This window comes from Hypomesus nipponensis, chromosome 15 (genome assembly GCF_054491055.1).
Source record: "Hypomesus nipponensis isolate SF chromosome 15, ASM5449105v1, whole genome shotgun sequence".
NCBI classification, from domain to species: domain Eukaryota; kingdom Metazoa; phylum Chordata; class Actinopteri; order Osmeriformes; family Osmeridae; genus Hypomesus; species Hypomesus nipponensis.
Genome location: NC_140375.1, coordinates 19,679,745 through 19,706,591, shown reverse-complemented (window position 1 = coordinate 19,706,591; position 26,847 = coordinate 19,679,745). Strand labels below are relative to the sequence as shown.

Sequence of the window (26,847 nt, the reverse complement as noted above, 5' to 3'; positions counted from 1 at the left end):
AGTTCGATTCCCGGCTGAAATGATGTTGTGTTCCCTTGGGCAAGGCACTTCACCCTACTTGCCTTGGGGGAATGTCCCTGCACTTACTGTAAGTTGCTCTGGATAAGAGCGTCTGCTAAATGTAAATGGACAGTGGCAGGAAGCAGATGAGGAACATCAGCAGGTTTGTGAGGAACAGCACTATCATGTTGCTCTTGTTGACCGCCGTGCTGGTGAGGTTCTTGCGCAACGTCAGAGAGACCATGGTTGTGGATACGTTTACCACCAACGTCAGCAACAACGCAGAAAACAGATGGTTAACCAGCCTGCACTCCATCTAGCACTGTGAGAGGTGGAAGCAGGTGGTGATGTTACTCGTCTTCATCCTCGGGTGAGGTTTCCACACTGAAGGGCCAGGTCCTCGCAGCATAGACGAACACTCTGGCCGACAGCACCAGGAGCAAGTCGGACAGTGCCAGGTGGCACATGGAGACGGTGGAGGAGGAACTCAGGCCGTGACAACGCAGCAGCACCCAGAGGGACGGCGTTCAGCGGGAGACCAAACTCTATAACACCACTTTCTTCAAGGGACAAGCGACCTTTGTGGCGGGGAGAAACTGAGCTAACCACAGAAAGTGAGGTTTACACATCATTTAGGAAGAACATCTACTGCGGTAACATTCTGAGAATTCTGTCGTTTCAGTTGAAAAAACTTTCCATATGAAATGTCAGTTGATTTCAGTGATTATTTTAGTGGCACAACTCAAGTCAGTTAGACCTTCTGGAATGTTTTGTAAATGTTGAAAAACATCAAATAATAAGTCTTTAGGCAAAGTTGACAGTTGAATACCGTCCCAGTCTTTAGCCATTATGACCCTGGAGCAGTGACTGTAGTTTTCAGTACTTTAGGCAAGATTATACACTACTCCATCATTGACAGATACCAACAAATCAGGAGCAAGAAGCATCTCTAGGTTTACCCCTCCCCACTCTGAGCAATGAGGTTCATTTCTCTTGGGACTTTGTCTAAAACCTTTTTACTGTTGCCTGGGAGCAGGTTCTGTTTCCCTAGCCCCTCTACATTCCCTCTGGTGGACAGCCGGCGTCGCTCCAGCCGAGCGGACAGCAGGTTCTCCTTCAGAATGAGGTAGTAGCAGATCCCGTCCGTCAGGCAGTTAACGCTGCTCACGCATGCGCTGATGTGCACCATGTCCCGCAGTGGTGTGATGATGTCTTTGCTCGCCTGCCCGCGCTTGGCCAGGAAGTAGATGAGCGCCATCACGTGGTAGGGGATGAAGCACAGCAAGAAGGCGACCAGGTTGGTCAGAACCACTTTCACAGACTTGTTGTTCCTTAGTTTCTGGTCCAGTGGGTTCCTTCGGCGCAGGTTCCTCAGGATCTGCATCACACGCACCGAAAAGAACACCATGGCGCCGGTGCAGGCGGAAAACACGGCCTCCATGAGCACGATGATCCACAGCTTGTTCCAGGTTTCGTCTGAGAAACCCTGGAAGCAGTATGCGTTGCCATCCTTGCTGTGCAGGTCATAGACCGGAGCCGTTGCAGAGAACACAAGTACCCACAGCAGCAGGCTCACCAGCGTGGCCTTGCGCGGAGAGCGCAGGTGCTTGGACTCAAAGGGGAACTGCAGGGAGATGTAGCGGTCGGCCGAGATGCAGACAATGAGGATGATACTGCCGTAGATGTTGACGAAAACCAGGCTCTCCAGGAAGGTGCAGAACCCAGTCCCCAGCGCCCACAAGTGGTTGTAGGCGTACATCTTAAAGGGCAGGGAGAAGATGAGCAAGCTGTCATTTATTACCAGGCTGGTGAGGTAGACTGTGGACTCTGTCCAGCGCTGGATCCTGAAGAGGAGGAGCCACAGGGCTGCCAGGTTTAGAGGAAGACCCACAACCAGTGTGGGGACGTAGACCACCCACTGGATGTAGCACACGGAGCTGTTGCAGTATGTCATCCCACTGCAGAGCAGGAACAAGAGTTATAAACCACATCTCAGGTACCAGGAAGGGGTCAGCAATAATTCTAATATAGGTAAGAAGGGTTATACTTGACTCCACATTTTTCTCTTTGCACTATGCATTTCTGATTCAAGAGACAATTATTTGTCATTTTATGGTGTTTGTGTGATCTCAATGCTGCAACACAGCAACACTTATATTTACACTTTTATTTACATTCATTGAGACAACTTTTATCCAAAGCAACATGCACAGCACAAACAGTGCATAGAGAAAGTAGAGCAGGAAATCATTCTAAAAGTATGCGTGTTCAGAGTCAAGGAATGGTATTCATCAGGTACAGTGCAAAACCACATTTCCGCTACCAGTTCACCTTTCTCTTTAGACCCAATCACTGAATGTGTAATTCATCAGGACTGGGTTAGGGTTATCTATCTATTCTATTCATCAGGACTGATAAACCCATCGAAGGGTGGTGGGAACTGGAACTGTTCCTGTAGGGCAGAGGGATATAGGATGTGTGAAGAGTGCACAGAGTAATAGACAGGATATCATTTTATACACTTTATACAAAGCCCGCCCTTGGCTAAACATGGGCATGCAGAAAAACATCCTGCTCTGGCTATCTCTTCCATTTCCTAATGTCAGAACTTCTGTCTAAAGTGCATCTTTCAGTCTAAAGGTCCCACATTAAACTGTGTGTTGTTCTTTTTCATCTTCATGTCTCCTGATTAACCTTTGGTCAGTGGCAGTTCATCTAAGGTAACCATTCAGTCCTCAGTCAGTGATAGTTCATCTAAGGTCAGTTATCAATTTAGCTTATGAGCGTCTGCTAAATGACTAAATGACTAAATGTAATGTAATAGTTTCATACAGTTTTGGACACAATACTACCATGTAACTAGATAGTAACAACATAGTATGTAGTTACATGGCAGTTCATGTAACTAATGTAAACTGTAGCAAATAAACTGTGCTGTACTGACCTACCTAATCCTTCAGTACGCCCACGTTAGAATCCGCTCTGGACTGGTACAGCAACACTGTAATAAGTAAACAAAATAACTAATATGGATGGATATATAGGCTAATATCCTAGATACCATAAACTGTTTATGGGTTGGGATCGGTTTAGCAGGCCTACTGTTTCTAGAATTGTTGAGCGAAGCCTTTGGACTGTTGCGGAACAGAACAACAAGCCATTGTAATGAAATCTCATGTTGAGTTAAACCCGCCAGTTTGACACGTGGCGTGTCTACACCAGACGCAGACGGTGCCTGTCAAAGACCAGGAAGATCATCGGCCACCCCAACCACAAACTGTTCACAGTGCTACCATCTGGCAAACGGTATTGCAGCGTTATTTCCCATACTAATCAACTACGAGACAGCTTCTATCTCCAGGCCATCAGGCTCCTGAATAGATAACTACACCCCCCCACACAAACACACACTTCCCTTCTGAAATGGACCGTTAATACCCAGATGGCTCAGATGGGTATTCAGTTGTGTCCTTGGGCAAGGCACTTCACCCTACTTGCCTCGGGGGGAATGTCCCTGTACTTACTGTAAGTCGCTCTGGATAAGAGCGTCTGCTAAATGACTAAATGTAAATTACCCCCCACCTCCATCCTGCACATCACGACTTTACAGTCTGAGGACTGCACTGCCCAGCATAGACTCTGCACATTTGCATTTATTATAAACACCTTGCAACTGCCTACCCTCACTGTTTCATTACACTGGTCAGTGAGTATTGTGTATATTGTTTTTTATTATTATTATCTTATCTTTTATTGTTATTGTCCGTTACTATCTATTTGATTATTAAAAACTGCACTGTTGTAGGTATCTCAGCGGCACCTGTATATATGACAATAAACTGGAATTGAATTAAACTTGCTTAAATAGGCTAATACTGTGCTTTTCTTTCTTTCAGTTTCAATCAACATATTACTCCCGGTTGGTTAAATGTATTTCATCATGTAAATCCCGGTTTGGAAGATGGATTTCAGATGCTTAAATTGCAAGACTAACAATGTACATTTGGTGTCTTTGTTTTGAGTGGTGATTGTTATGTTTGTGGTTCAAATATTCGGCTAATCTAACGTTCTGACTGGATTGAATGACCTGCATGTACAGTTCAATAGTGAGTCATTTACTGAAATAAAACGTATGGCCCACATTCTCGAGTTTTGGTGTTGCAATTTATCCCCAATCTGAATTTCACTACCTAATTCGACTGCTTATAAGCATGAATACATTCATGGGCCAACACTAGGCAATAATATGGACGCTACATCATCTTACATTTTGTAAACCTGTATATATTTTTATATACAGGTTTATACAGGTTTTTTATATACATTTAAATTCGTATTGTTCCATGAATAGAATCACTCGATTTATTGTAATTAAATAACTGTAGGCATTTAAGAAAATGCGGTTTCTTTTAAGAAAAATAAAACACTTACCAAAAATGTTAGTTAAATCCTCCGTTGCGAACTTCTTTTTGTTAATATAACAGGGCACTACATGGATTTATTGACTACAAAAGGTGAGGTGTCGAATAACGTTTTTAATAATCTCCCCTGAATGGACTTAATCAGCTTCGCGCACTCTGTTACCACGTGAAGAACCACACTGTTACGACACTGAAGAAGCGGAACATGGCAGCATGCAGTCAAATCATGTCGCTCAGACTCGCTGTCGTGAGTTTGAGGATTCTGAGGAAGAAACGTGTTTTGGTTCTCATTTGAAATCAGATGTGTCTGCATGGTACTGTTTCCCACTTCCAAACAACACGGGGTTTATCAGTGGGTGGCACGCCTAGGCAATTTTGGCTGGTGCGTACCTTGGTATGACGTACTTACTATCAATCCAACTTTACAGTTACCTTAACAACTCAAAAGCCTTATTCATATTTATTCATTCCGTTCTTATTTCAACTTTTTTTTTTTTTTTTTTTTGCGCGCCAGTCTTCATGCCAGGCACTTAAATGCTGACGTCATGACACAAACGAAACACGTGATGGCGCACTGTAATCGTTCAGGAAAACCCAATGTCGCGTCTCTGATTAGACCTTCGAGATTAGTACACACCTGAAAATGTAGTTTGTACACGTTCTATACACGTATCAGCCACACGTCACGCACACAATAATGGTTATGTTGTCACAGGCAGTACCAGATGACGCTTGTAAATACTTCACTAGAAATGTTGCCTGTCCAGCTATGAAGCCAAGAGGTAAAGCTGACCCTTACATTTATCTGGTATCAGTACTGGATATTCTGTACTTGAGTGGATTTATCTGGTATCAGTACTTCACAATTTTTTTTACTCTTTGCTAAAACCCAAAACAGGTAATAGCAAAGGCTACTTTTTTACTTTAGTAAGTCCATACTTCTTTACTTTAATAATTATGTTATGTCCACTGTACTGTCCTGTCTGCAGTGTTGAATGTTTTTCTGTTTTTAAACTCTTGGTGCAGAACAAATTCCCCTCAGGGCAATAAAGGTTTTCATTCATTCAACACTGATTACCTCGTTACCATGACACCTGTCAGTGGGCGGGATGTATTAGGCATGAAAGCAGAAATGGCAAAAGTACACACATCCTTCAATCAAGTAGAAGTACAGATACCCATGTTTGAAAAAAGGCTCTGGTAAAAGTTGAAATACTGACTATACTTTTTCACTCAAATTAAAAAGCATGGAAAGTGCAGAGTGCCAGAAAGGATAAAGACATCTGATTTGATCGAGCAGCTGTTATTCACTTCACCTGTCAGTGGTCATAATGACCCTAACCCTAATGACAAGGTGTATGAGGTAAAGTGTCAGTGGTCATAATATTATGGCTGATCGGTGTATAGTCGGTAAGGATTATAATAATATAACTGAATAAGAATTCTGGAGAAGATGGTCTGTAACAGATGGATGCTGGACTGAAATCCCCTCTTCCTCGCTCTCTTGCTCTCAGATGGCCTCTTCAGAAGTCAGCCATCTAGGGGATGGATGTGAGTCCAGGCAGCTTACTCCAGTTCCTGGAGCTTCAAGGTAATAATCAACCACCACTGGTAACTTGGTGTTATCAGCTGTGGGTGTGGAATTTGCACTATGTGTGCGTTCAAGCTCAGATCAATGTGGTTTGATGTAACTGAGCTTGGATCTGAGACACAAAATATGTTTATCTTGCATCATACAATCCACCTTCAGCAAATATATGTCTATCAGTGTCTATCTATGTGTACCTATGTCTATCTATGTCTTTTTCTCTCCAGTTCACCTTTGACCTGGTTGAACGGCCTGTGGAGGAATGTGTTCACTGAGTGACGTGAGAGAGGCTGTTTTGTTGAAGCCCATATGATTGTATAATTAGATTTCTGGCTTTTTTCTGCATTTTTACTTTTGTTGTCTATAGCGTAGAACCCTGCCCCAACTACCTAGTTACTAATCACTGTCAGCCTCTGTTCTGTCAAATCATCCTGAGACACAGACACAAGCAGGGGGAGGAGCGTCACTAGGGTGGGCAGCTAATGGCTAACCCTAACCCTGAGGCCTTCAAAGTGGCAAAAGTCAGAGGGAACTTTGAACCCGTCAGCTTACTGGAGAAGTGAAGAGCTGCCATCAAAGTTCAGAGAAGGGAGGGAGAGAGAGAGAGGGAATGAGGGAGAAAAGGAGCTTGCGGTGCTATGGGTTGCAGGTCTGGATGAGGTGGTGAAGATGTGGAAGAGAAGGGTTTAGAATACTATGGCCTTCAAGGGAGGCCAGGTGGCTGGTTTTCCCTGGCACAGATGAGTGGATGTTCTGGATTCCTTGACAAACAGGGGGCAGGGAACAGTACAGACAAGCAAGTAGTTGATGAAGGCAGGTGAGCCAAGTAGGTGATTCAGGCAAGTTAGTAGGTGAGACAGCCAGGTGAAAGTAGGCAGGGCTCTGGAATGCCTTTCAGGTCCAAAAACAGAAGAGGGTGGTGCAGAGGGCGAGTAGGAAGGAACGGGGAGAGTAAATGTGAAAGGGAGGGACTGAGACAGCCCATGTAGGAGGGAGAGAAAGAAAAGAGCCAATGGCAAGAGAGAAGGTAAGAGCGCATTAAAGAGGGAGAGAGAGGAAGAGAGAAGGTGTCACAAGAAAACAGTAATTACATCTTAGGGAGGGAGAGAGGGAGGGAGGGAAAGAAAGAAAGAGAAGCTGGCTCAACTGCTGTCTGGGTAACTAACAACACGGCTGTCTCCAAGGCAAGGGGAGGAGACAGAGAGGGGCAGAAAGGCAGGGGGAGGAGACAGAGAGGGGCAGAAAGGCAGGGGGAGGAGACAGAGAGGGGCAGAAAGGAAGGGGGAGGAGACAGAGAGGGGCAGAAAGGAAGGGGGAGGAGACAGAGAGGGGCAGAAAGGAAGGGGGAGGAGACAGAGAGGGGCAGAAAGGAAGGGGGAGGAGACAGAGAGGGGCAGAAAGGAAGGGGGAGGAGAGAGGAGGGGAGAGAGAGCAGCCTGGACCCAGTCTGCCACTGGCCTTTCTGAATCACTGACGTTTCTGTGAAGCTCTGAGGTGTTGTGTTGTCTCTGGATGCTACAGTTCACCAAGATGGAGTTCCTTCTGGATTCTGGATAGTCCTGACAGTCTCCCTTCACTCTGCCCTCTCCCCAGCCCCCAGCCTCCGGCCTCCAGCCTGCAGAGTCCCTCTCGTGTGGATCCAGCAGAGGTTAGGGATAGGGGCTGGTTCCCATGGCGATGACTGCCCTGTTCAAGTGGTGGCCCAAGCCGCAGGAGCCGGCGGCGAAGTGTCCTTCTGCCGCGCAACCGGCACACAGCCGCGATGATGACGATGATGAAGATGACACCGGGAACGGGACCGGGAAGGAGTTCATCCGACGTAACTCCCGTTTCTACCGGTCCATGAGGAAGAAGAAATTAGCGTCCACGGAACAGAGCGACAGTAAGAATATATTCAGTTCACTATAAGACTATATTACATTCAGTTTGATTCAGGGTTTAAAAAAAAGGATCAAAACAACCACACACTTAGTTTGTGAGTCAGGTGGATTTAAAGGAATAGCAGCCAGCTTCACGTGATAAACCCCCATTCATTCCTTCATCATGTGTTTGGATAACAGAGTCTCCATGGTTCCCAGAATCCCCTGACTTGTGTTGTTGTGGTTCTGTCAGAGAAGCGCTTGTGTTGTTGTGGTTCTGTCAGAGAAGCGCGTGTATTGATGTGGGAGAAACACAGGCTCCACCGGTCCTGGTAGAAACCTGAAGAACAGGTTCTGTAGCTGGCAGGATGAAAGGAGGGCTGGATGAAAGCATGGATGGGACCTGGGTTTCTAAATCTCCCAGCCCAGGAGAGATGGACTTGAATGATTGAACAAACACTTTTATCCAAAGTAATCTACGGGGGAAGGCTACCTCCTGATCTTCAGACTAATACTCTACCACTAAGCTATACCAGTAATGGTCAAGTAAACTACCAGGCCAACCCCAGACATTTGCCTTCACAGTCCATTTGTTCCCCCCATCCAGTCTGCAGGACGTCAGATGCTTGATGAAGGACTTCTACGATGTACTTTACCAAATGGTAAAGCTGCCCTTAAATGAGTCATGGTTACAGTTTGCCAGGTAATTACCTCCCAAAATGTATTAGATGTTGAGTTAGGGTTAGGTATTGTGATGAGGCTTAGAGTTAGGGTTAGGTAGTGTGATGAGGGTTAGGCTTAGCTAGTGTGATGAGGGTGATTGCTTTATGTCTGACTGGTCAGCTAGCCAGGATCAGGCGCCCTAGTTAAACAAGACTATCAATAAAGAAACTGCCCATATAACCAACATGACCAATGTCATAAAATATACAAACACTTTTTTTTACAGTGTTTTAGACAGGAGGCTTTTGTAGAGCAATGAAAGAAGTTACATAACAAACAGAGATTTATGACCTGTGCCTGTGATCATCTTATCTCTCAGTGCTCTTTTGCACCTTATTGTAGTTGCACCAAAACCGTTGTCCAACTTATGACTTTTACAATTCAGAGACTGTTTCAGACTATCGTGATCCTCTTATCCAGATGACCTAACAGGGTGAACTGGCAGTGCAGAGAAAGATTTGTCCTTATGAAGAAAAATATATTTTCCGACTGTAGCAAGTCCAAACTAGCAACTTCTTCTGTTTTGAAACAGTAGTGAATCCAACCATCTGCCTCCTTCTGACTGAGATTAGAGAACATGCTCATTATCAGACTGCATGGCCAGCATGGGTAGGTGGAATATATTCGAGTGTTTTAAATGTAAATATGAATAGCTTCTTTTTTCCATGCAGTTATGTAACATTATATTAGTGTGGTGAGCAGTATAGTGAGAAGCCCAGACAGTTTCGAAATTGTGTTCTTACCTCCACACCCACCAAACACCCCACAGGGTCAAGGGTCACAGTGTCCCTGTCGCTGTCTGTCTGGTGAGGGGGACTGCTCCGTGCTCGGAGACTAGATGGAATTTCATGTCCTTAGTGTTCACAACCCTTTACAGGATGAAGGGAAATTGTAGAACCAGGAAGTGATACTGTAGAACCAGGAAGTGATACTGTAGAACCAGGATGTGATATCTCTTTATCCCCCCTTGTGTGTATACCTGCAAGGAAAGGATCCTAACCCTACCTATAGTAACAACATAGTAGTTAACTGAGAACTGCGATGTAGTTACCCTTCATTCCAGTTTAGACTTACAATTTATAATATCAGTGAAACTTGGTATGGGAGAGGTTGGGCTTTCTAGATGTAAGTAGAGGCTAATATTGATCTTGTTTTGGAAGCACAACTTTCAACTGGCCCTTTACAACATCCACTCACACCTGTGCTATGAAGTTAGATGGTAGTTCATGAAACCTTCATGTTAAAAGTTACTAAGAAGTTAAATGATAGTTGTTGCCAAATGGGTTTTCCCATTAGCTCCTAGCAACCAGTCCTCATGGTTGTCGCTGTGTCACCTCATTAACACAACCTTTGAGCCCTAAATGGCTCCTAAATGTCTAACCAGATACAAGTGGCTTAAGTCCACAATAATCAAAACTCTACGAAGCCAACAACTGATTAAGTTTAGCGTAACAGACTGACCAGTCTTAAATTGATAAGAAATATTGTGAATGAAAACTAGAGAGGGTACAATTTCTGGGGGGGGTGCTTGCGTCGGTCGCAGATGTGTGCATTTTTTTACAGAAATTTTACAACTGATATTTCTGTATATTTAATATAAAAATGCATACTTATTATTTGTGAAGATTTTATAGATTTAAAAGCACATATGTGTTCATTTCCCCTGCAAGATGGAATGGTGATAGGCTGAACCAGCTTCATACACTGACCACAATTATAAACTCAACACTTTTGTTTTTGGCCCCATTTTTCATGAGCTGAACTTTTTTACGTACACAAAAGGCCTGTTTCTCTCAAATATTGTTCACAAATCTGTCTAAATCTGTGTTAGTGAGCACTTCTCCTTTGCCAAGATAATCCATCCACCTCACAGGTTACACAAACACAAGACCTGTAAGTGTGCATTACACACATTAAGACTGGAGGAGGGTGTTCACGTGTCCCTGGGTGTGGTAATCTACTGGAGCACACAGGCTGCCCCTAGCAACACATTCCTTTGTACAACTGGCTTTCAAAGTCATTACTGCCTGCCAGTCTGCCTCGTGTGCTGACTGAAGTTGTGTGTGTTTGAATGTGTGTGTATTGTGTGAGAGTGTGTGTGTATTGTGTGAGAGTGTGTGTATTGTGTGAGGGTGTGCCTGTATTGTGTGAGAGTGTGTGTGTATTGTGTGAGAGTGTGTGTGTGTTTCTGAGAGAAAAATTAAGATTCTTTCAACAATTGTTTTAATTTAACAAAATACGCCCCCTCGCCCTTCCCTCCCCCTTTTACCCTCCCTCACCATTTCTCCCCCCTCACCCTTTCTCACCCTCTTCACCCCCTTCCCCCCTCACTCTCCCTCACCTCACCCCACCAACACACACAGCGTCTCCCAAGTCAGGGTCAGAATCCAGCAACTCCAGCAGGGGCCGCTTCCACCTCAGCCCCCCAGCGTTGCAGAAACCCCCCAGCTCCCCCCTGGCCCGACGGTAAGCCTGTGCACACACACACACATATACACACACCCACACACACATATACACACACCCACACACACGTATACACACACACACATACAAATTCTCAGTAAAGTGGAAACCAACTAGTACCTGTAGCAGGTGTAGTCGTGCCGTTCATCAGTCACTTCCTCCTGATCTTCCCAGAACTCAGGTCCTCTGACTTACAAACCTTTACTAACCTTTACAAACATCACTTCAACCAGCTTACCACTGAAAAGCTCTTCAATGGCGCGGGTGGGCGGTATAGACTGGGGAGTGAGTTTATACAATTCAACTCGGCTACATACATTTCTTCTCTTCAACATGTTAACATAAGCGTCGTCTTTCAGCCTCTATGGAGGTCAAACACAAACAACAAATATACATTATGTACATATCATGAAATATTTCACTGAGCAAAACCCAATGAAGACACACAAGCAGATTTGAGTGTCACTGCCTCTCATGGCCACACTCTTCCTCCTGCTTTCCTTTTCTCCTCCCCCATCATCCTTTCCCTGTCGGGTTTCAGTCTACCAGCCTCTCCTAGAATACACCATTCCAACAATGTGTTGCCAAGCAACGGGGACTCCAGGAGCCCACGCTCTGCCTCCGACAAGGCCCCGGACGAGGGAGAGAGGAGAGAAGGAGGAGGGGCCGGGGACAGAGGGAGGAGAGGAGGAGAGAGAACAGAGGGAGCTGCTTCCTCTGTCTCCAGCGGTCACTGTGGAGTCTCTCCTGCCGACGCTGGACTGTTCTACCGGACGCACGCATCTCACAGCAGAGACATGGAGAGCCTATCACAGCGCACCGCCACAGCCTGCTCCCTAGGGGGGGCCGGAGGGGACACACAGAGCCCCCGAAGACCCAGCACAGAGGGGGCCAGCCTGGAGGGGGTGAAACTCAGGTAGGGAGAAGAGGGGAAGGAGGGGGTGGGAAGGGGGAGAGGAGAGGGAGAATGGGGAGAGGAGAGGGGGAGGAGGGGGTGGGAAGGGGGAGAGGAGAGGGAGAATGGGGAGAGGAGGGGAGAGGGGGAGGAGGGGGTGGGAAGGGGGAGAGGAGAGGGAGAATGGGGAGAGGAGGGGAGAGGGGGAGGAGGGGGTGGGAAGAGAGGGAGATGAGGGGGAGGAGGGGGGAGAAGAAAAGGGAGGAGAGCGGAGAGGAGGAGAAGGAGTGGAGGAGGAGGAGCGAGGAAGACGGGAGATGAGGAATAGTTAGAAAGCTGAAAGGTCCATTGTTGTCGATGCTTTCTCATAAGCTTTCCTCTGTTCATTTAAAATGGAACATTTTACATTTAATTGTTATGACACAGTGTTATATATTCGGTTGTCAGACAAACATGATAATGTGGTTTATTCTTGTCAGTGGAACACAGGTGTGTCATAAATAACTAAACAAACGTTTGATTTGTTTGATTAAGAGTGACTGCTGTTATGTGCTCATTATGACATTATTCAGCCTAGTCTGAATTGCCTGTTCATATTCCTGTCATCCCTCATGGTCACAGTTCTGCACTGCAGAGGTGTGACCTTGTGCTGCGGTGTCGTACCAGGAGGATGGAAATGCTTTTCATTTCCTCTGATGTTCTTAGTGGGTGTGATTAGTGGGAGAGGAGGGGAAGGGGTGGGAAGGGGGAGAGGAGGGGAGAGGAGGGGAGGTCAGGTGATCAGTGGGAGAGGAGGGGAGGTCAGGTGATCAGTGGGAGAAGAGGGGAGGTCAGGTGATTAGTGGGAGAGGAGGGGAGGTCAGGTGATTAGTGGGAGAGGAGGGGAGGTCAGGTGATTAGTGGGAGAGGAGGGGAGGTCAGGTGATTAGTGGGAGAGGAGGGGAGGTCAGGTGATTAGTGGGAGAGGAGGGGAGGTCAGGTGATCAGTGGGAGAGGAGGGGAGGTCAGGTGATTAGTGGGAGAGGAGGGGAGGTCAGGTGATCAGTGGGAGAGGAGGGGAGGTCAGGTGATTAGTGGGAGAGGAGGGGAGAGGGGGAGGAGGGGCTGCTAGAGGAGGGTGTACAGGTAGGGAGGAGAGGGGGGAGGTCAGGTGATTAGTGGCGGCTGCTGGTCTTTCAAAGAGGGGAAGCTGATTTTTGGCCTGCATCCTAAAAACGTTCCATTTATTTGATTACTTCACTGGCTAGTTCACCCCTTTGACACTAGCCTTACCTACTGAATGAATGAATGAACGATCTAACAAAACAATATTAATCTCAAAGGAGGAAATGTGGAAATTAGGTTAAACTGAAACAAGGAACGTGGTGTATAATTGTATGAAATGAATGATGAAAATTGGTCAGCAATTTCGTCAAACAAATACCAAGAAATAGGTGGCTGCAGTTTGTCTTTCAACTACAGTTGCAAAATCCGCAATGGTACTGAGCTTGAATAGCTTTGATGATTTTTTATAGTACAAAATTACTGTCAATCAAAAGGAGATGCAGTCTTTCGACAGACCCTCCAATCATCACGAGGAAGCCCAGCGTCCAGGCCAGCCCACTCCTCCATTCACCCCCAGAGACGCTGAGCGTCCGAGGCGGGACATAATCTCACCATTCATCCAATGGCCGTATAGTTTCAAAGCACTGAAAAAAACTGTTCAAAGCAGCCCCATTGAAGTCCATGGAAGCTGAGCTTCAACAGGGAAATGCACTGTAGCGCTACGGTAATGTATGAGAAGGAAATCAGTCAGTCGACCTGCTAATATATGTAGCTGATTCTGAATGAACTCTGAACGTGTTCTAACGCATTTAAAATGTTAACACAATAGTAAATATTTTACCATTTTTTAAATGTTGGGGGAAGCTGAGCTTCTGGTGTGATTGCCTTTGGCCAGACAGCCTGTATTCTCTCTCATATATCCTGATTTTGGTCCGGGTCGGACATGCTGCCCCCCCTCCCTCAGTTACTGCTCACTCAATTTGAACAAATGTATTTTTTAGGCTGCTACACATGTCCTACATCACTGGAAAGCTACGATTCTTGTGCTTGTACTTATGGAAAGCATTTCAAGATCAAGTCGCAGCAGCAAGTATTACAAACGTCTTTGTCCAGTCACAAATATGTAAAGAAAGCAAAAGCAAACTATTCTACTTACAATAAAAGGTTCAGCCTGGTCCAGGTATGCAACATACCCCAACAAAAATCGACAGTTTTTTTTGTGTGTAATTGAGCAGCAACAAATGTATGCTTTTTTATCTATGCAATCTTCATAAATAATAATAGGTGCATACTTATTTAAAACATACAGAAATATCAGTTGTAAATGTTTTGTAAAAAAAAAGGACCCATTTGCAACCGACGCAAGCACACCGACGCAAGCACACCGACGCAAGCACACCTCACAAGCACACCTCACAAGCTCACCTCACAATCTCCCCAGAAAGTGTCTCTAGTTCTTTCTTCTTCTTTCAGAATACTAAACAATGGAGAGAGCTCTTCTCAGATGAAGATCGAATCCATCTGCCACACCCTGAACATCGTCAAAAACATAGGTGAGAAGAGAGGAGGAGATCTGGAGCTGAAGAGAGAGTGGAGGAGAGGTAGAGGTGGACACACAGAGGGTCAGGGTGTAACTGTAAAACTAGGCTCTGCTCGCTGGCTAAACCAGCTGCTCACTATTCCTACATGCACAATTTTATAGTTTTTGATAAAACCCCCTGGTAAATGAATCAAATATTAAATGTAACTATTGTAGAAGAGGTGTAACTGTTGTAGAAGAGGTGTAACTGTTGTAGAAGAGGTTACTGTCTAAAGCAGGGGTGTTCAATCCTGGTCCTCGAGAGCCCCTGTCCTGCATGTTTTAGATGTTTCCCTGCTCCAGCACACCTGATTCAAATGAATGGGTTGTTACCAAGCTCTGTGGAAGCCTGGTAATGACCATTCATTTGAATCAGGTTTGCTGCAGCAGGGAAACATCTAAAACATGCAGGACAGCGGCTCTTGAGGACCAGGATTGAACACCCCTGCTTTAAAGGATGCCTGTTGAACATGACGGAACAGGGACTCATATTCATGGAATAACTGTAAAAAGTGTTCACCAAACGTCATTTTATACAGGTCTCTCTGTTGTTCTGTCTCTGTGTCTCTCTCCCTCTTTCAGCTCCTGTCTCAGTAAGTCTCTCTCTCCCTTTGTAATGTTTCTCTCTCTGTATGTACTCTAACTACTTCCTCGTCTCCTCGTGTCTCAGTAACACCTCTCTCTCCGTAACTCTTATGTAAGTGTTAGCTTGAACGCCCACCTTGGTGAGTTTCTGAATATGACGGTGGTTCTTATGCAACATGTTCAAAGTCACCCTAACCCTAAACCCTCCTGCAGCACACAAACAACACAGGATGCAGACACAGACATAAGCTGTGCAAAGTCAGCCTTTTTCCTCTGCAAGAAATCACCAGCTTCAGAAAAAAATCAGCTCATTTGAACCTGCCCCCTACCTACCCCTATCTGCCCCCACCTCCTTCTCCCTGCCCCCTACTTACCCCCACCTCTCTCTTCCTGCCCCCACCCCCCTCCCTGCCCCCCACACCCCCTGCCTGCCCCCCCTCCCTGCCCCCTTCCCTCCCCACCCTCTGTTTTCCCCCTCCCTGACTCCATATACAGACACAAATCATGGAATAGCTTCAGCAGAATGCCAGCCATGCATTAAAGAAACGTTACAAGGGAACTGATTTTTCTTTGTACATGAAGTACATGAACACACAGTGTCCTTCACCTCCTTCCTCAGACGGAGCTGGTAATGGGCAGGGAGGGGAAGCCATGTTCTGCATTCATGATTGATCTGACTGCATGATACCTTGTGTACTTTGCTTTGGATTAAAGCATCTTCCCAATGAATATGTTGTCAGTCGAGGCCTTTTAATTAATAAAATATTCAGAGTGACATAAGTTATATTTACATTACTTTGGTTAAAAGTGATTACGGGTGAGAAAGATGTACATTATTATTATCTATTATGATTGTTGTTATTCTTATTACAGTTATCATTCTTATTGTTGTTATCATTATTGTTGTTAATATTATCGTTATTATTCTCATCCCTCCAGCCTTCCTGTACCAGGAGTACCGGGACACATCCAAGCAGCAGGAGATCGAGCAGCGTCGGCAGCGTGACGGGGTAACTTCTGCCGGCCCGGGGGGGGGCGGGGGGGCCACCTCGCCCCCGGCCCTGCAGCTGCAGCTGAGGAACAACACTCGCTCCCTCAGCCTGTGGCAGAACCTGGAGGTCGTGCAGCACAGCGGGCTGCTGGAACTGCTGCCCCAGAGGGAGATCATCATCCAGGAGGTGAGGGCAAAGGCTGAAGGTCGTACCCAGGGGAGGGCGGTGAGGGCGAAGGCTGAAGGTCGTACCCGGGGGAGGGCGGTGAGGGCGAAGGCTGAAGGTCGTACCCGGGGGAGGGAGGTGAGGGCGAAGGCTGAAGGTCGTACCCGGGGGAGGGAGGTGAGGGCGAAGGCTGAAGGTCGTACCCAGGGAAGGGCGGTGAGGGCGAAGGCTGAAGGTCGTACTCAGGGGAGGGCGGGGGGTCAAGGGCGGAAAGAGAGGGCCAGGTAGGTCATGTAGACAGATCATGATCTGGAATTAAAACTTTAGTCGGCTGGTTTTAGTGAGTGTACCCAGTGAATATGGTATGGATGTACTTTATATTCTATATATTGGTGACATATTTCTGGTCCTGTTTCCAAGGCCATGTTTGAGCTGGTGACGTCGGAGGCGTCCTACTACAAGAGCCTGGAAGTCCTGGAGACTCACTTCCTGCGGAACCCAGGGCTGGTCAACACTCTCAGCCAATCAGACATGCACTTCCTGTTTTCAAATATTGAAGAGGTGATGAAAGCCAGTGAAAGGTAAAACGATTATTCATTCTGTGGTTGCTTTGTGATTTGGTATAATTAGACCCTAGCTGTAGATACGTCAAATACTGTATTTTGGAAATAGAATCGAGACGGCTTAGATCAGTGAACCGTTAACCAGTTAACCCTTGTTTTGCTGTCCCTGTCTGATGACGTCACATCCTGCCAGGTTCCTGATGGACCTGGAGAACCGCATTGAGCAGTCGATCCAGATCTCCGACGTTTGTGACATCGTCTGCCTCCACGCCAGGGAGCACTTCCACGTGTTCATCGCCTACGTTATCAACCAGGTCTACCAGGAGAAGAACTACCGTCGCATCCTGTGGGTGAAACACTGTCTCTTACTGATGATGTCAGCTTTGTCATCTCTTGTGGTTCATGGGGCTTTGAGCATATGGTTTGTCAGGCAAAGCCATTCTGAAATCAGCAATTTTACTGACCCTAACACTGTTTTTTCATGGTCAAGCCCACCAATTCTACTAACCACGGCTGTTATATGCCATATCTGGTTAACAGCTGACCGCACAGATGTGACATGATATAGAACCAGACTAAAGCAATACAGCGTTTATATTTCTGGGCCTAGTTTTACCACTGTAGAGTCAGACTGACAGCATTCCGGCTGTCTGTCTGCCGGAACAGGACAGTCCACTGACAGACTTGTGTGACTGGCAGCTATGAGAACAATACAACCACACCCCTTTGCTATAATAACATGCCGCTCAGTCATGTGTTCATAAGAGCAAAGGTGCGTGTGAGAAAACACAGAGTATTGTCTGTCTTTGTGTGAGTGAGTGAGTGTGTTGCTGTTTCCGTGGTGTGACGGCCTCCTCAGCCGTCAAGCGGCTACACCTGGGCCCGGTGGTATCCTCCCCTTTAAGAGGACGTCAGGAGAGAGACGATCCTCTGTTTTGTCCGCAGCATGCTTTTGTTTTGAGTTGTGGAAACCTTTTGACTTTTGTTAATACACCCTTCAACACTGCTCACTATCATGAGACACTCACACACATGTACACCACTGACTTACTGACTTACATACCTCACGTTTAGTTATGTTAAATTAGTATTCTTTAAAAAATTATCACAGCTTATAGTTCTCGCGCATGTGTTCCCCTTTGTTTTGTCTCAACCCCCGAGCCGGGTTCGTGACAGTGGTCTTGATGGTAAACAGGGCCAGCGTCTCTCCTCATCTCACCTTGACGTCCTCTCATGGAGAATGTGTGTGTGAGTGTGTGTGTGAGTGCACGTGCACGCAAGTGTGTGTGTATGTAGGAAAGAGACAGTGTGTCAATCGGAGCAGTAGTGACCATAACATCCAAATCTCAGTGAGATCATGAGACTTTAACGGGGAAACTGTTAATGTAGAGATCTCCCTGTCTGACAGGATGGCAGGTTCTAACATAGAGATCTGACAGGATGGCAGGTTCTAATGTAGAGATCTGCCAGGATGGCAGGTTCTAACATAGAGATCTGAGAGGATGGCAGGTTCTAAGGTAACGTAGAAATCTGCCAGGATGGCAGGTTCTAACATAGAGATCTGAGAGGATGGCAGGTTCTAACGTAACATAGAAATCTAACAGGATGGCAGGTTTTGTTGTTATTGTAAGAGGTTTCTGCTGCCGTCATACCAGAGCAGATTACCTTCAAGCTGCACAGCAGCTCTGGGGAACAAACAAAGGCTATTGTTACGCTCTCCCCCTGGCCTCTATGCAAAACACTTTTATAAAATGTACAGATGGACAACAGGATCAGGGTCCCCTGGTGGTAGGCTGACTGAACTGCCAGGAGAGGGTGACTCATAAACAGGTTGTGGTGGATGTTGGGTCATACAAACAAAGCCTCATGGTTTGAATGCTGATGTTTTATCCTACCTGTTATGAGAGTTAAATTTTCTGATTAGAATCTAACAGTCTCTAACGTCAGATAGAAAAGTTAGCTATACTTAATTGACTAAATCTGTTGACTGTTTTTGAAGGTGATTGTTGTAAACTGACCTGACACGACTTGTTGTGAGGCACACTGACACAAGCTACCAGGTCACACCTAATAATCACTAATAATATTGATTGAGAAAATAAACTATGGGTTTTATACAACCTTCTACACATCCAGAATCATAATAGAAATCAATCTGGCCCTGTGTAGAGACTATTTAACTGTGGTCTGTGTTTGTAGAGACTATTCAACTGTGGTCTATGTTTGTAGAGACTATTTAACTGTGGTCTGTGTTTGTAGAGACTATTCAACTGTGGTCTATGTTTGTAGAGACTATTTAACTGTGGTCTGTGTTTGTAGAGACTATTCAACTGTGGTCTGTGTTTGTAGAGACTATTCAACTGTGGTCTGTGTTTGTAGAGACTATTTAACTGTGGTCTGTGTTTGTAGAGACTACTCAACTGTGGTCTGTGTTTGTAGAGACTATTTAACTGTGGTCTGTGTTTGTAGAGACTATTTAACTGTGGTCTATGTTTGTAGAGACTATTTAACTGTGGTCTGTGTTTGTAGAGACTATTTAACTGTGGTCTATGTTTGTAGAGACTATTAAAATGTGGCCTGTTTGTAGAACGTCTGTCTTCTAGTGACAAATTTACCATTTACATTTTGTTATTGTTAGTAGAAGTGTTTTTTAATCCAAAGTGACATACAAATAGTGCAACAACATTTACTGTGTGTGTTCACTGCTAACCTTCCGACAATCTTCACATGGTTTAACATGTGGGCCCAGACAGGGAAACCAGGCGTTCCGTGAGACCATGGCTGTGCTGGAGAACCACTCCCGGGTCCGAGGCCTGTCATTCACCTCCTTCCTCATCCTCCCCTTCCAGAGGATCACCCGGCTCAAACTGCTGGTTCAGGTCAGTGAGTCAAACAGGAGCTGGTGGTTCAGGTCACTGAGTCAAACAGGAGCTTGTGGTTCAGGTCAGTGAGTCAAACAGGAACTGGTGGTTCAGGTCAGTGAGTTAAACAGCCGTTCTGAACTTCCAGCATAGGAAGGGCTGTGTATAAAGTACATGTGTTGTGACACGTTTGGTGTAACTGTCCATCTGAATCCCAAATTGCTGAAAGGAACAGCACAGTTCTCAGGTGATTTCTGGTGAATCACCGGCATGGGTTGAAAGTTGTGACGGTGCAGTGAGTCTGTTTGTTTTTACAGCCAGTCGTTGGGTGACAGCTGTGACGATGTCAAGGAAACACCAAACACCCCAGCAGGGGACGGTATTATCAACGTCAGAGTTTGAGCGAGTCTTCTGTGTTGCTTCATAGAACATCCTGAAAAAAGCGGAGGAGAGCTCAGAGAGGGAGGCCAACGCCATCAAGGCTCACCAGCTGCTGGAGCAGGTAACCCTGGCCCCCATCCTAGCCCTCATCCTCATCTCAGCCCTCCTCATCCTCACCCCGGTAGTTTAACCCTAACCCTCATGCCTGGGAACATTCAGGGTGTGGTCGCTCACAAATGATCAACAACACAGTTTGTTCTGACAATGGCTGACACACCTGTCTCTGACTCCCATGGAATGATACTGGATGGAAACCATCACCTGGCTCAATTCAATGGAATGTTGTTTCTAACTCGTATAGATCATTGTGGGGTTTGGTTTTGAAACCTGAAGATTCTTAAGATTCTTTGTTATTATTTTTGATAACACTCTAAATTAAGGTTACATTAACTACCTTGTAACTGTATGGCAACACTTTACATTAAGGCAACATTAATCACCATTGTAACCACACAGCATAACTTTATATAAAGGTTACATTACTTACATTTACATTTATTAATTTAGCAGACGCTTTCATCCAAAGCGACTTCCAAGAGAGAGTTTTACAAAGGTCACTGATAATAACAACAAGATAGCCCCAAAAACATTGTAGGTAGCCAAAACATATTGTGAACAACCAAAATAATGCCAAAGGGAAGAACCATAAGAGCATGTAGTTAAACAAGTTACAATTAAACAACATGAATCGCTACAAGTGCAAGTGTACCTGTAGAAAAGCAAGCAACTGTAAAAAATATTTCACAGCGAGTACAACAATTTAAATCAGTTACCACTGACCAACAAGAGCAACAAGTCACAAAGCAAGAGTCATTGTGATCCTTGAGGAAACTAACATGGGTCCAGAAAACCATTTCTTAGTACCGTTGTACGCCTGGAACAAATGCGTCTTGAGCCTGTGTCTGTGTATCTGATGGAGGTGGGGAGTTGATTCCACCACTGGGGGGCCAGGCAGGAGAAGAGCTTGATGTAGTCGGGTGCAGTCCCGTTCACTGCTCGGAAGGTCAGTACCAGGATCTTGAATCTGATGAGGGCCGTGATGGGTAGCCAGTGGAGGGAGATGAGGAGCGGGGTACTGCCTGAGACAAAATTCTGAACATTCCATATGCTGTTGAAATATGATATTCATAGTAATATTAATATTTTATGAATGTTCATATTAAATCATACATCCTAACTGTTTATACCATATTGAAGAGGAGAACCAGGGGATTTTTATGAAGTGAATACATTTAATTTGTAACTTGTATAACTGCATACTCTTATGGGTCTTCCCTTTGGCACTTGTATAGTTTTTCACAATGCATGCTTCATGTTTTGGCTGCTTGCAATGTTTGGAACTACCTCGTTGTTATGATCAGTGACCTATGCTCTTTTGTAAAGCTCTCTTGGAAGTCGCTTTGGATAAAAGCGTCCGCTAAATGCATAAATGTAAATGTTAATGTAACCGTATCAAACGCTACAGAAAGGTCCAGCAGAATGATGACGGATTACCTTGAAGCCGCTCTGGCAGACTGGAGGGCAGTGGTGACTGAAAGGAGGGTAGTCTCTGTGGAGTGGCCAGTCTTGAAGCCCGATTGGTTGGGGTCAAGCAGGTTGTTCTGAGAGAGAAAGTTTGACAGTTGGTTAGATACAGCACGTTCAATTGTTTTTGAAAAGAAGGGTAACAGTGATACTGGTCTTTAGTTCTGGAGGACGGCAGGGTTAAGGGAGAGCCCAACCTCTCCCATACCAAGTTTCACTTATGTAAAATATTATACCTCTATACCCTTGTTACCATATGTATTGCTATGTAGTTTATTTTAGTTAAGTGTCTTATTGCTTTATTTATTTTTAAGGATAAAGAAATAACTACAACATTCATTATAATTCTTATTGAACATAGTCTGCAGATAGTTGTTTAACATGGCAGGTGTTGCCCCTGTGTCAGTACAGGGTTTTATGATGCAGAACTGTGTTCTGTAATTCTGTTTCTGCCCCTGGGTCAGTTCTGGGTTGTTTCTGTGTCTCTCAGATTGTGAAGGAGTGTAACGAGGGTGTGAGGAAGATGAGTCGCACCGAGGAACTCATCAGCATCGAGAAAACACTGGAGTTCAAATCCAAGGTACTGTAAAAAACTAAATGTTTTATTCATCAAATAGTCCGTGACAATGAAATGCTTAAGACGAGACTACAGTCAACGAGGTACCAGCAATTAAAGAAATGAGCAAAATAAAACAGAAATAAGCAAAAATAGAGCTGCAAGCAGCGATGCAGGTTCCTCTTCAAAATAAAATGTACATTGTGGAAGGTCAAGAGTTGGACAACAACAGAGCTAAATTTATTTATGCTTAGCAAACAACAACAGGCTGCATGGAGATTCAAACTCAAGAGCATGTGGTTGCTAGTCAGCCTCTCTATCCTCTCTGCTACACATCAACTATTTTGTTTTTATGAATAGAAAGGGAAGAGTATTAGCTTTGGTCAGCTTTTGGACAAAGTTTAAACAGCTGTAATTCCATCATATTTTGACTTACCGAGTTGAAATTATGCATGGTACTTCAGAGGGATGTCATATTGAAGCCAATGAGGTTTGGAAACCGTTTGGAAACCGGCGTATGTGGGCCATTAGCGGTCTGGGAGTAGTGATTGACCTGTTGTATCATTGAGCCAAATTTGAAAACATGCTTTCTATTACATGCTTCCTAGTCTCTCCCTGAGACAGAGAGACGTGACAGAGTGACGTGACAGCATGATGTGACAGCATGACGTGACAGCGTGACGTGACAGCGTGACGTGACAGCGTGACGTGACAGCGTGACGTGACAGCATGACGTGACAGAGAGACGTGACAGCATGATGTGACAGCGTGACGTGACAGCATGATGTGACAGCATGACGTGACAGCATGACGTGACAGCATGACGTGACAGCATGACGTGACAGCATGACGTGACAGCATGACGTGACAGAGAGACGTGACAGCATGACGTGACAGCATGACGTGACAGCATGACGTGACAGAGAGACGTGACAGAGAGACGTGACAGCATGACGTGACAGCATGACGTGACAGCATGACGTGATAGCATGACGTGACAGCATGACGTGACAGCATGACATGCAGGGAGTTCATGCCGGGGTGGGGTGGCAGGGTAACATAACACACTCAGTCACACAGACAGTTCTGAGCACATAGAGTAGAACTGCATCCACCCTGACTAAAATCAGTTGACCAAAACATTACCGGTACTAAGAACAAACCTTTCAGAAGAAATCATTGGGCAGTCAATATGTCTTTGGTGTGTAAACAGCTGTAGTATCAGAAACAGCAGAATTGAAACCTTCTCTCAGTCATTCATTCATTCGCTCATGTATAAAACATCTGAAAACAATGAAAGAACAGAATCACGAAAAGTTCCTTTAGTCTTATTTCTGCAAAATATTGAACTGAAACTTGACCTTTTCACAACAATATTGACCAACATGAAGTTAAGTCAATATCTTCAAAAGTATAATAATGTCTTCTGTACCTTGGCTGTGGGCTGGAGTGAAACATTCCACCACAATCAAACACGTCATCGTATCAGGGATTTTTGAAACCGACAAAAGTTCCAGTGAATTTCTGGAAGATCGGTCTAAAAGGAGGGAGCTTACTCACAGTGAGTTTGCTGAAAACATAACCCTGTTTCCTGGCAACTCTTTCTAAATGCTGCTTCAGTGCTTTTCTAATTGTCGTCTTCTTTATTTGCATTAATACCAGTATTGTGGTGTGGCCCCTGTTTGGTCTCAAGTTTTGAAAACTATTTGGTTTCCTTTTTTTGCAATGTCAACCTGAAGCAAAAATACCCCTTAGTCTCCTCGAGTAGGGCCACACATATAAACAATCGACAAGAAACTGAATGTTCTAATGTTTCTGGATAATTTTAAAGATATGGTCATAATACACTGCTTTGTTGTTGACTTGATTGATCAAAAGGTAAACTCAGTCTCCATGCAATGTAATATTTAACCAGCATAGAATTTAAAAATAACTCTGAATACACTGTTGTTTATTTTAAAATTCACACAATTCCAAGAGCACTGTGAACCACGAGTACAGCTCTAACCTGTCATCCTTCCAGTTGTACACCTGATCAAGTTTTTATTCAACCTTTGACCTCCTCAGTCTGTGCCTGTCATCTCCCACTCTCGTTGGCTGCTGAAGAAAGGCGAGGTTCAGCAGATGACTGGACCCAAGAGCACTAGGACCATGCGGAGCCGCAAGCTGTACCAGCCTCTGTACCTCTTTCTGTTCAACAACCTGCTGCTCGTCACCAAGCGCAGCTCCAGGTCAGCTTCACAGTCTATCCCACAATGCAGTGCAACCACAGGAAGTCATCCCACGACCACAGAAAAGATGACAGAATGATCAAAGACTGGAAGTTCAAGACTTCTGTGTAAAATAACAACAACAACACCATCTCTGGTTTGTGACTTTGTATCACAGGGCTTTGACAAGATACTAATATTGGTTATTTGTGTGTGGGTGTGGCTGTCTGATGTGTGTGTATATGGTGTGTATATGGTGTGTGTATGGTGTGTGTATGGTGTGTGTATGGTGTGTTTCCCATGGTAGTGGGGACAGGTTCCAGGTGCTGGACTCCTGTCCGCGGGCCATGCTGAGGACAGAGGACCTGGAGGACCAGGGGCAGCTGCTGGCCAGTGTCTTCACCCTCAAGCTGCTGGAGAACCAGGAGGACCGGCAGGTCAGCTACATGCTCAAGACCAGCAGCATGTAAGCTCTCGCCTGCTGGCTGCAGAACCAACACCTAAAACAACTAACAACTGAGTTAATAACTGCAAAACCAGTTATTGTAACCAATTTGTTCCTCTCTGCCATGATGATGCTGCTGGCAGGAGCGACAAGCTGCGGTGGATCTGTGCTCTCACTCCTAACAGACGCACACGCTTCACATCCACCAGCACCCACCAGGCTGGTGAGCTCATGCCGCTCTGATGATACACACACACGTTCATAATGTCAGTGCTAAACCTTGGAGAACTCTGTCTAACCTACAGGCCTTCCCTCTGGTCCTCTCAGACTCTCCCCAGGTGCAGTGCATTCAGTCCTACATGTCCCAGGAGCCTGACGAGCTCTCTATAGAGATGGCAGATGTCCTAAACATCCTGGAGAGGACGGTTGATGGTAAGAGAGGAGAGCTACTTCATCTCTTGAGCAGGATCTCTGACACTCAACAGATTTTCTTTGCTTTGTTGTTCCTTTTTACATTTATGCATTTTAGCATTTTTCATCACACAAACTCCTTTTGTCCTTCCTACACTCTCCTCCCTCTCTAACTCTCCTTCCCCTCCCTCCTCCCCCTCCCCCTCCCTCTCTACCTCTCCTTCCCCTCCCTCCTCCCCCCAGGGTGGATGATGGGAGAGCGGCTCCACGATGGTGAGCGGGGCTGGTTCCCCAGCCGTGTGGTGGAGGAGATCCAGAACCAGGAGGTGCGAGCCCAAAACCTGCGCGAGTGCCAGCGGATCCACCAGGCTCAGGGGGGCTCCTCCTCCGGGCCCAGGGGGGGCTCCAGGGGGGCTTCCAGGGGGGGCAGGCGCACTCCCAAAGTCTCCAACTTCTTTGGTACTTGGACAGACCAGCCGGAAGACGAGCAGTGAACCTCCAGACCCACAAAGCCAGGATGGTTGTGTGGTAAGACAGGGATGTGGTTTGATTCAGGGATTGAACTGACACACGTATTGTGCATCTGATTTTGTGCATTATGCAGTGCTGGGCTTGCTGGTTCGGAGCACTTACAAACCTGCATGCTTAATATAAACTTCCTCTGAAATGTTCTGGGACTGAATTATACAGCAACCCAGACCAAGACCCAAACTGGTGATGATCTACGCATGAAAGAACCAGCCTGTTTGCATCGATAGCATGTGAATGTACTGTAACCAGCCTGTTCTCATGGTTAGATATGGGTTAGCCTTCGCCCTGTAACCACACCTGCTACATGGGTGTCTAGTCTAGTACTTCTGAAGCGCATCGTTAGAGAAGCAAATCGCCCTCAACAATGACTTGACAAATCCACCCTTTTGTAAAGAGAGACTTGTCTGTACAGAATGAACAAAAATAAAAAGCTAAATATAAGCCACCCAGTCAAGAATGGAAATCAACCATGAATGTATCAAGAATCTGTATATAATGAACGTATAATTATGAAAGAAGGAAGGTGCTAACTTTTGCTCGAGGGTAGAATTAAGAATTTCAGGACTTTCACACATGTATTTTGGAGTTTGGTCCCTTGCTAACATACACAAATGTGCAACAATCTTGCTGGACCAGTCCATCACCAAAACAAAAGCATGTGGAACACCCAAACAGAATGTGCCAGAACACCAACCAAACCGGCACATGATACGTGGGTGTGTTGTGTTTAAGTTATGTACATGTTTATATTGTCAACCTTAACAATGTTTAATGAAGAAATAATAATTACAGAATTACTGTCTCATTTCATTTTGTAAGATGTAATTGTAATTTATTGTTAATAAAAATAGATCTGAAATGAATAACTGTTGTTGTAACTGGGTTCAAACTGGTTTGACAGGTAGCTAACTAAGCACAGTTTTCCCAGCAATTGTGTTGATCTTGGAACATCTGTGTGAAAATCAAATAAACAGTGAGAAAGACAACT

General features: G+C 45.3%; 2 protein-coding genes and 2 long non-coding RNA genes across 4 annotated transcripts; 2 read left to right on the top strand and 2 right to left on the bottom strand.

The window, feature by feature from the left end:
- Nucleotides 1–955: 955 nt before the first annotated feature.
- gpr55a (G protein-coupled receptor 55a) lies at nt 956–1,954 on the bottom strand. Its single transcript, XM_084674842.1, has one exon. It carries the CDS (start codon nt 1,952–1,954, stop codon nt 956–958), a length of 999 nt encoding a protein of 332 aa, XP_084530968.1.
- A 157-nt stretch (nt 1,955–2,111) lies between these two features.
- Nucleotides 2,112–4,758, bottom strand: LOC146258014 (uncharacterized). The gene is made up of 3 exons (XR_014729941.1): nt 4,432–4,758; nt 2,945–3,001; nt 2,112–2,452 (listed from the first exon to the last, which is right to left on the bottom strand). It is a non-coding gene; the product is annotated as an uncharacterized LOC146258014 (long non-coding RNA).
- LOC146258015 (uncharacterized) lies at nt 3,313–4,142 on the top strand. Its single transcript, XR_014729940.1, has 2 exons — nt 3,313–3,702; nt 3,897–4,142. It is a non-coding gene; the product is annotated as an uncharacterized LOC146258015 (long non-coding RNA).
- Nucleotides 4,759–7,472: 2,714 nt separating the features above from the next.
- ngef (neuronal guanine nucleotide exchange factor) lies at nt 7,473–26,845 on the top strand. The gene is made up of 15 exons (XM_084675178.1): nt 7,473–7,891; nt 10,955–11,057; nt 11,599–11,973; nt 14,470–14,549; nt 16,100–16,338; nt 16,738–16,898; nt 17,074–17,226; nt 19,630–19,759; nt 20,169–20,243; nt 22,197–22,286; nt 24,330–24,493; nt 24,780–24,938; nt 25,061–25,140; nt 25,245–25,349; nt 25,572–26,845. The coding sequence occupies exons 1-15, from the start codon at nt 7,681–7,683 to the stop codon at nt 25,820–25,822; spliced, it is 2,376 nt and encodes a 791-aa protein (XP_084531304.1). The 5' UTR covers nt 7,473–7,680; the 3' UTR covers nt 25,823–26,845.
- The last annotated feature ends 2 nt before the right edge of the window (nt 26,846–26,847 follow it).

Excerpts from the sequence above, each read along its gene's own strand:
- ngef (XM_084675178.1), top strand. The coding sequence starts at position 7,681 with ATGGCGATGACTGCCCTGTTCAAGTGGTGGCCCAAGCCGCAGGAGCCG. Across the intron at positions 14,550-16,099 it reads GAACATCGTCAAAAACATAG|CCTTCCTGTACCAGGAGTAC; the intron begins GTGAGAAGAGAG and ends TCATCCCTCCAG. Across the intron at positions 19,760-20,168 it reads GGCTCAAACTGCTGGTTCAG|AACATCCTGAAAAAAGCGGA; the intron begins GTCAGTGAGTCA and ends GTTGCTTCATAG.
- gpr55a (XM_084674842.1), bottom strand. The coding sequence starts at position 1,954 with ATGACATACTGCAACAGCTCCGTGTGCTACATCCAGTGGGTGGTCTAC.